We start from the raw sequence: 8,496 nt of genomic DNA on the forward strand, positions 1-8,496 counted from the left end.
CCAAGCTGGTACTCCCCTCTCTTGCTCTGGCAGCGCTCTGCCCATGGCAGCCAGGGCCACTGATGGCTTCTGCTGCGAGGACACATCCCTGGCTCCTGCTCAGCCCAGTGGGATCCCAAGGTCCAGCCCACAGAGCTGCTTTCCAGCTGGTGGCCCAGCCTGTGTCGGTACATTTCCCATCTGGGAAACAGGATGTCTCTCCCCTGGAAATACCCTGGGAGTGTGGCTGGGCTGTGGGGCAGTGCTCCCCTCCCCTAACCCCCTTTGCCCCCACTACCCTGGCCCGTTAAGAGCCCCTGTGCCCTGGGGCAACCTTGCTGAGGGTGGCTGGTGGAGCTGAGAACGCTCCTGTTGTGCAGCATCACTGCTGCATCCCAGAGGCATGTTGGCCTGGCCCTGGAGAAGTGCCCCCCCCGGGGGTCATCTTCACTTCTTTATGCTAAGAGGGGCTGGAAAGGCAAGGAAGGAAGCTGAGCAGGCCACTATTACTTTATTTACTTGCCTGGGATGACGCTGTGCCCTGCTGGGTTTCTGCATGCTGAGGGATCGGGTGTGTGTATTGTCTGTTTGCAGAGCCCCATGCACCTGGGAGTGCTGCAGGGCAGCCAGGGGCTGGCAGATAGGGTTTGGCAGTGGAGCCTTATCTCACCTTATCATCATTTCCCCAACAGCACAGAGAGAGGCCAACACTACAGACAGTGCAGAGTCCACTCTGCAGCTGTGATATGGCTGCTGTGTGCCACCCATGACATTGCCTGAGGTGTTGCAAAGGTCTCCCAGCTGCTGTGTCACCTGGTGAGGCCACCTCTAGACTCACGTGGCCCCTGTCCTGTGGAAGGACATTTCCACTCTGGAGGCTGTGTTCACCAAGCAGGATGAGGGCTGGTGTGCTGACGCCAGGGAACGACTTTGCTGGGGGGCTACCCTGACCCCAGGGGAATGAGACTTCAACAACCCCACTGGGAGCTGCAGAGCCCTCCTGCTGTGGGCTCCACCACAATGTGCTGTGCTTCTGTCCCCTGTACCCCTAGCACACCCAGAGCCACCACATGCTAGGGCTGTGCCCTGCACCCTCAGTGCACCTGGGACCACCCCATGCCAGCCTGCAGGGCCCCCTATGGGGAGAGCCTCAGGCTGGCAGTGCAGTGCAGCCTTGGCTTGCCTGAGCACGTCAGGGACTCACGACCCAGTTTGGTTTTGTCTGGAAGATAATGGACGATAAGGAGGGATGTCTGATGCTCTGGCTTTCACCCACCAAGCAGCCAGTGGGGGAGGATGGCTGGCCCCACAGTGCGGAGCACCCCACTGCCTTAGCAGGTGGCTGCTGCCCTGCTGGCAGGGGTCTGTCTGGCCGGGGCATGGGTCTGACCCTGGGCTGGCTGCCCCGACAGGCAGCACCGTGCAGATCTGCGCCTGGTGCTGCTGACGTGGCTCAAGGCCGCAGGCAAGGCTAGCGCGAGGCTGAGACGCCAAGGGCTCGCTCTGCCTGCGGTTCCAGCACTGCCAGAGCAGTCGGGACACCGCTGAGCCAGCAGTGGGGGAGCGTGGGCTCTGGCAGAGATGCCATCAGCTGTGGTCATGAGTGGTGAGGGTGGCCAGCAGGTCCCGGACTGGGTCGGCAGGAGTGCAGGGATGGGCTGGTGAAGGAGCTCCACTGCTCTGTGCGCCACATCCCATTTGGGGCTCCCCAGCATAAGAGAGACATCTCATCGTGGAAGGAGGCTGGTGAGGCTACTGAGGTGTTCGGTGCTGGAGCTGGGCTTCCTTGGGCTGAAGGAAGGTAGGGGAAGTTTGGCTTTATGTGCCCTGAACTTGAGGTCATGGCAAGGCTTCTTCCTTCTCCTTTTGCACCTCCAGGCCAGCACGGGCATTGGGCCTCCTGTGGGGAGATGCTGTGGCAGTAGCTGGATGTCCGGACTGTGTGGGTGACTGCAGACCTGGGCCTTGTCTGTGTCCCAGAGCTGACACATCCCTTGGCTGCCGCCTTGTCCAGCCTTGCCCTTTGCCCTCCCTGGCTGGCAGCACTGGCTCCCTGCAGGTGTGCGAGTGTGTTTACCGTGTGTGCTGCCAGTCATGTCCTGCTCATGTCCCTGCAAGAGAGGCGTCAGTGGATGGGGGGGCACAGCGCTCCCTTCTCTGGAGAAGGAGCTGTTGCCCTGCCTGGGACAGAGCCAGAGGAAAGTGAGCTTCTCACAGTGCAAACAGCGGTGGAGCTGGGCTACCCCAGCCAGGTCCTGTATGTGAAAAATGGAGTGGCTCAAGGACTGCCATGGAACACTGCCCATGGTGTGGGACATCCACAGTGGCATTGTGTAAGGAATTGCTGCAGTAGTTGATAGGAGCCTTTATACATTCCACTGCTCCAAGGTGGAACTTACAACTTTGTGGAGATAAAAAGAAGGAAGGATGAACACATGTCCATCCTGTTCAACAGGGCATCCAAGGCTCTGGAAATGGAAGGCAGAGCAGAGAAACAACTTCTTTATGTGGGCAAATTTCTTGGAAGTCAAAACAAGAGCCGGCGCAAACGAAGGGATGATGCAGTTATTTCACACCTGAGCTGAAGTTATAAATTCAACCAGCTTCCAGACTCAGGGGAGACTCTTGAGGGCTAGTGTGAACTCTGCCATGCACCCACAAGGTCCTCTATCCCCTCCTGGAACATAGTGGGCTGGCATTCCCCAGCTGGCAGCCGATACAGCTTCTGCCTGGATGCCACCACATCCATTATCCTCCTCAGCCTAGGAGAGCCTGAGTTGAGCTGTGGCTCCATGTGACGTGTTTGTCCTACCCGGGTCCCCTCCTTCGGTAACAAGACCCCATGCTGAGGCCTCCCTGTCATGCTTTTGTGGGCACCCTCAGCACACAACAGCCTCTGCCCCAGTCTGCTGGGTCTGGGTGGCTGGAGCAGAGCTCAGTCTTTTCATCAGTCAATGACAGTGGGATGTGGTGGGAATCAGGCTATTCTGTTGCTTTTGTAGCATCTGTCTGCTCCCTGGCTGCCACCTGGGAGCAGAGGCTGGGCTGGCAAGCTTGACTTTCCCCTGCGCTGCAGCCCTGGCTCTAGGGGAGACCACCGCTTTGACCTGGGGTTACACTGGTGTCCATGGGTGCTCCAGCCAGGCCTGGCTCCAGGGAGGCTGCACTTCAAGTGGTGTGCTCCCAGAGCCCCTTAAGGAAAAGGCCATCACTCTAGAATGTATTTTCTAATATAGATTTATGGGGGAAGGGATTAAAAAGGGGGTTTATCTTCTCTCTTGCACTTGTGTCCTGGTTTGAGGTAAAACAGAACTACTAGGGGGAGGCAGTTTGGGGTGGAGCCCACTGCCCCCTGCCAGGCAAGAGATGCCCCTCTGTGCCCTGCAGTGCCAAGAAGCGAAAACCTGCCTGGACTGACCGCATCCTCTGGAAGATCAAATCTCCCAGTGTCAGTCTTGGTGCGGGTGGGCGCCGGCCCAGCCGGGGTGTTGTGTCAGTGAGCCAGCTCTGCTACTGCAGCCACATGGAGTACACCATCAGTGACCACAAGCCGGTAGCTGCCATCTTTGCGGTGCAGGTGAGCACTGCCCATTGCCATGGGGCACACAGGCAGGAGCTACAGGGGTGAGAAGCCCTGCTAGTGTGTGGTGGGGTGTGTGGGTTGTGTGTGGTTTGTGTTTTTGGTTTGGTTTGGTTTTTTTTGGCTAAGCTTGACTGTTTTGCCACTGTGGCTGGGGGCTGCTGTTGGTGTATGCCTGAGGGCCCAGTCCTAAATGGGCGCCCTGGGCAGCGGGGGCAGTTCTCCTTGGCATGCCCTTGTTCACTGTGTATGTGTCTCTGCAGTTTGCTTCCAAGGCAGACAAGCCTCCAGTTGAGATTTATGTGGCTGATGAATGGAGCAGGCCTGAGCAAGCTGTTGTCAGGTACAAGATGGCTGCTGGCTTCCACCGGAGCTCCTGGGACTGGATAGGACTCTACCGGGTAGGGGCTTGGGGGCTGGAGGGGGTGGGAAGCACTGCACAGCACCGTGGGGTCCCTTCTGAGCTATCCTCTGCCAGTGGACACAGGTGCATGGCACGGACACGTGCTCTGTGTTCTCCTGTCCCATGGGAGCAGTAGGATTCGGCCCTGCTTCAGGAGGCTTAGATCCAGCAGTTTCCTCTTGCTTTGTAGGCCCCACAGGGTTCAAAGCCTGGCACTCCCCAGAGCTGGGGGCCAGGGCACCCACAGGGTGGGTGCAAGGTAGCTCTTGGTGCCCTTGTGCGAGAAGAGGGGGCTGAGTGAGAGGAGAGCAAAGGCCAGGTGTGGCTGATGGCAGTGAGCAGGGCTGATGTTCCCCCATTTACCTGTGTTCTCTCTTTCATGTACCTGCACATAGGTGGGTTTTCGGCATCCTAAAGACTATGTGTCCTATGTCTGGGCCAGGACCGATGATGGAGAGCGCTGTCTGGAGAAGCAAATGTGTGCACAGGTGAGCTGGAGCCAGCCCTGCTGTCTCATTGGGCATGTGCCCCTGATGGGGCAGGAGGGCAGTTCCTTATTGCTTTGTGCTGAGCCTTGGATAGGCCCACTGTGCTGGCATCAGGGATTTCTGCTCTCAGCTGGGGCTGGGGGGCACCTCTGTGCTCAGCCCTGGTGCCCATCAGCTGTCTCTGGGCTGCAGGTGATGTTCTCAGAGGAGGCGCTGCCCAAGGAGAAGGGCGAGTACATCCTTGGATACTACAGCAACACCTCCAGCAGCATCGCTGGCGTGACCGAGCCCTTCCAGGTCAGCATAGCCAAGGGTGAGGGTCTGAGGGAGGCAGGGTGTAGGGGTGTCCCACAGCCCTCTGTGTGGATCAGCCAGCAGTGCTGATGCTGGGGTGCAGATCTCCCTGCCCAGGTCGGAGGAGGGCAGCAGTCCCACGGACAGCTCAGGCAGCAGCTCAGAAGAGGAGGATGACAGCACACTTGTCCTACTGGCCCCCAAATCCCGTAGCCCCAGCCCAGGCAAGATGAAACGGCACCGAAGCCGAAGTCCCAGCCTGGCCAAGTTCCAGGGCCTCATCCTGCGGCCATCAAGCAGGGATAGGGGTACAAGCCGCAGCCCTTCACCCCAGAGCCGCCGAGGCCTCCCCGGGGACATTCCCACCATCCACCTGCCCCAGGAGGAGCTGGGGTGCCGTGCAGCCAAAGCCAAGGAGCCAGAGCGGGCAGCTGACAGCCTGGAGGGCAGCTCCTTCTACCAGACTGTGCGGGAGTGGGGTGGCCCCTGGCGTGTCTCTGCTGACAACCCCTTGGCCAGGGCTGACCCCAGGAACCTGGGCCTGCTGCCAGCGCTCCGCCTGGAGATGATTGACCAGGCTCTGGGCCGACGGAGGGAGAGTGCAGACCAGGGCTACCCCTGCCGGAGGATGAGTCCCACCAGCCCCCCAGGCTGCAGTACCTCCCCAAAGGAGGAGAGCAGCCCTCAGGAGCTGGACACCCATAACTGTGCCATGGGCGACTGATGCAGTGGCCCCCTTCCCTCTTCCCTGTAGCACCCTTGCTGTGCGCTTTCCTTTGCCACTTTCCTGCTGAGATGCCCCTCCCTTATTTATTGCAGTGACTCCTCACCCTGTTGTGTGCCTGGCAGGTAGGGGCCTCCCACTGCTCCCCGTAGCCTGAGATGCTGGGCTGGGAAGTGGCATGGTGGGGGGGCAAGGCTGATCTAGTGTGGTGGTGGGGAGCCCATTGTGAAACTCAAAGTGCAAAACCCTTCAGCCCTATGGGAGAAATGCTGGCCTTGCACCCAAGGTGGGGCAGGAAGCCAGGCCAAGGTTCTGGTGGCAATAGTGATGGGCATAAAGTGAAGACCCACTCCAGGGTACCCCTGAGATCAGATCAAAGCTTGCTCCTTCCCTGTTGCCTCCATTGTGCCTCAGCCTTGGATGTAGTGCAAATGACAAAATAAACCATCCTGGCCCACCCCAGCTGCACTGTGCTTACTGCAGGGGGGCAGGATCCCTGGGGTGGGGGCTGCAGGGTGAACAGGGGCAGCAGGCTCAGCGCTGGCATCACACACCATGCTCAGACCACCTTTTATTCATATTCTGCTGCACATGCAGCCCTGGCCCTCCCTGCCCCCTACCTTGCTCTAAGGCTGGGAGCCAGTGCAGACCCCAGCCCTCCCTGCACCCCTCCCATCCTGCCTGGGGAAGGGGGCCAGGATCATACCACAGGGCTCCCCTCCCCCCAGCCCCTAGCTGAAAAGGCACAAATCCAGGGCGGGGGGGAGGGTCTTGCGATCCCTTCCTGGCACAACAGGCAAGGAAGATCCTGGGTTTCTCCTTTCTCAAGCCCTCATGTTCCTTTCCCCTTGCTTTGGTGCTCATGGGTGGCAGCCATAGCCCTCCCCTGCAGCTGCAGTGCCTTGAGAGGCTTCTCTGTCCCTCTGCCTGCCCCTGCTCCAGCTGTGAACCCCAGCTCCATGCAGTCACATTAGCAGCCATGCTCGGTGCCATCCTTTGTCTCAAGTACCAGAAATCACACAGCTCCACTTTGTGGCTGCTGTACAGCATGTCTTCCTCCCCATGCAAGGCAGTGCTTCTTGGGCATCATTGGAGCACTGCATGGTGCTGAACTGCTGGCTTCTGCTCCAAGACCAGCCGCAGGCATCGCTCATAGAGGGTATTATCACTGTCCTGTGTCTTCCAGTCTGGAAGCTTGGCCTTGGAGGTTGCATGTGGAAGACCCCAGTGCCTCAGGGTCTTTTTGAGATGCCGTGCAGGTACTAGCAGAGCCCGGGTCACTGCATTACAGCTGCCAGAGAAGCACAGCTATGAACATCAGTGTAATGCTGCAGACTGACATCCATTGAATTCCACCCCAGCACTGCTCAGGACACAGCAGCACAGGTGATAATGCTTGCACTGCCAGCTTTATGCCAAGCCTGCAGGACAGCACCCAGCCCCACCAGGGAATCCCTCCTGCCCACCCACACAGGGTAGGAAGCCTGATGCAGGTCACATTCCCTTGACACTTACTTGTGCTGTGGCCCCTTGCCTGGGCTGCAGTCAGCGGGTGGCTCCAGAACAAAGCAGTCCGTGGTGATATGGTCAGCCAGGACAGCCACCTCCACGTCACTGAGGTTCCTTGCCCTGTGCAGGGACCGTGCCAGCCTGTGGGCACGAGAGGGCAGTAGTCAGCAGCTGCTGCCCAGGGTGGGCATCCCACTGGGGCCCACCTCATCTGACCCCAAACTGTCCACACACAGTGCTCTGGAATGGTGGGAAAAGCCCTGCCTTTTCCTCCAGACATGCACCTGTGAGTGCAGTTGCAGTGGAATAGCATCTGCGTGCCTGTGTTGTGCAGCTGGTACTTCACCTCATTGGGGGCAATGTGGTGCTCGCACTTATCCAGGTGCTTGTAGTACCTGCACACCCTGCGAGGGCCTGAAGACAGTGGGGTGGTGAGGGGCTCTGCCAGCACACAGCCCCACGGGGCTGAGGCCTTACGACACCCCAGCAGCAGCGCATGCTCTGCCCCCAGCACCGACTCACCATGCTGCCTGCGCATGTCCATGTCAGGCAGAGGGGTGTCTCCACAGCGTGCTGGGGCCAGTCTGGATCTGATGCTGCCATCCTGAGTGCAGGCAGGGTGTGCTGAGCCCCCAGCCCTGTGCTGTGTTCCTGCAGGCACTCGCTTTCCTCCAGCAAGGTCCTGTTCCAACACGGTCATTTCTGTTGGGGGGCCAGGCTCCAGCCCCCACTGTGCTGCTGGGTGCCTGGTTGCGGGCTCAGCCTTGTCTCTGGTAGATGCAGGTCTCTGTGCCTGGCGGAGCCTGGGGTTTTGCCCCAGTCTTTGTCGAAGCTGTTTGCGCCCTGTTCTAGAAGACTTCTTTCCTTTGCCTGGGGGCTGCACAGCAGAGCTGCCCACCTCCTGCATGGGTGGGCTGTAGTGGTACTGATTCTGCTGCACCATCCTGGCCAGGGGTACTACACCGTAACGCTCACACCTGAGGACACCATGGACCATGAGGCCCTGCACACCAGCCCCAGCTGTGCTCTGCTGCAGCCAGCAGGGTAGCCAGGCAGAGCGTGCCGGGGGCCACAGCAGCAGACTGAGATGAGAGGGCATCCTCGGGGCACTCACCCTCCCCACCAGTGCCACTGGATGCACTCCTCACTCTCCTCCAGTACGAAGCACGGCACCTCCAGCAGGTTGAAGAAGGTGACGCCGATGATGTTGGAGATGGTGTCGTTGAGAGCCAGCAGGCACTGCCGGAACCTGCGGGGCAGACGGGGGCGGTGAGAGGCCCGGCGGCCCCCGGTGTGCCCACCCGCCCTCGGCCTGGCCCCCGGCGCACCTAGCGTCGCAGTCGCAGTGGGAGACGGTGTGCAGGCGGTAGTTGCGGATACCGTAGTTGAACTGCAGCGCCGTGATCTGCGCCGAGCACTGGTCGTGCTCCCGGCAGCACCGGTCGGGGCCGCGGAAGAGACCTGCGGGCGGCGGCCGGTGAGCGCAGTCCCCGCCGGGAGCGTGGGGTGTGCGCGCCCG

The 8,496-nt window shown here is 60.0% G+C and overlaps 3 protein-coding genes across 3 annotated transcripts in view; 1 reads left to right on the forward strand and 2 right to left on the reverse strand.

The window, feature by feature from the left end:
• The window catches only part of LOC106896539 (group 3 secretory phospholipase A2-like), a 6,136-nt gene extending 4,061 nt beyond the window's left edge, over positions 1 to 2,075 (reverse strand). Inside the window, exon 1 of the mRNA XM_014956618.1 lies at positions 2,057 to 2,075. Within this exon, the coding sequence (XP_014812104.1) occupies positions 2,057 to 2,075 (19 nt within the window). The remainder of the gene's footprint in view (positions 1 to 2,056) is intronic.
• Positions 2,076 to 2,247: 172 nt separating this feature from the next.
• Positions 2,248 to 5,930, forward strand: LOC106896540 (phosphatidylinositol 4,5-bisphosphate 5-phosphatase A-like). Its single transcript, XM_014956619.1, has 6 exons — positions 2,248 to 2,286; positions 3,299 to 3,556; positions 3,823 to 3,960; positions 4,358 to 4,450; positions 4,643 to 4,747; positions 4,848 to 5,930. The coding sequence occupies exons 1-6, from the start codon at positions 2,248 to 2,250 to the stop codon at positions 5,466 to 5,468; spliced, it is 1,254 nt and encodes a 417-aa protein (XP_014812105.1). The 3' UTR covers positions 5,469 to 5,930.
• Positions 5,931 to 6,250: 320 nt separating this feature from the next.
• The window catches only part of LOC106896542, a 17,685-nt gene continuing 15,439 nt past the window's right edge, over positions 6,251 to 8,496 (reverse strand). Inside the window, exons 6-11 of the mRNA XM_014956620.1 lie at positions 8,306 to 8,438; positions 8,092 to 8,226; positions 7,500 to 7,954; positions 7,262 to 7,391; positions 6,984 to 7,118; positions 6,251 to 6,759 (exon numbers count right to left, since the gene is read on the reverse strand). Coding sequence (XP_014812106.1) covers positions 6,555 to 6,759; positions 6,984 to 7,118; positions 7,262 to 7,391; positions 7,500 to 7,954; positions 8,092 to 8,226; positions 8,306 to 8,438 — 1,193 coding nt within the window. The 3' untranslated portion in view covers positions 6,251 to 6,554. The remainder of the gene's footprint in view (positions 6,760 to 6,983; positions 7,119 to 7,261; positions 7,392 to 7,499; positions 7,955 to 8,091; positions 8,227 to 8,305; positions 8,439 to 8,496) is intronic.

The sequence above is a fragment of the Calidris pugnax genome, unplaced genomic scaffold (assembly GCF_001431845.1).
Source record: "Calidris pugnax isolate Ruff unplaced genomic scaffold, ASM143184v1 scaffold332, whole genome shotgun sequence".
NCBI classification, from domain to species: Eukaryota; Metazoa; Chordata; class Aves; order Charadriiformes; family Scolopacidae; genus Calidris; species Calidris pugnax.

Bases quoted from the DNA above. Each gene is read 5' to 3' on its own strand.
- LOC106896540 (XM_014956619.1), top strand. From the start codon at position 2,248: ATGGAGTGGCTCAAGGACTGCCATGGAACACTGCCCATG. The intron at 3,961-4,357 runs GTAGGGGCTTGG...ACCTGCACATAG, and splicing joins ACTGGATAGGACTCTACCGG to GTGGGTTTTCGGCATCCTAA. The intron at 4,748-4,847 runs GTCAGCATAGCC...GCTGGGGTGCAG, and splicing joins GCGTGACCGAGCCCTTCCAG to ATCTCCCTGCCCAGGTCGGA.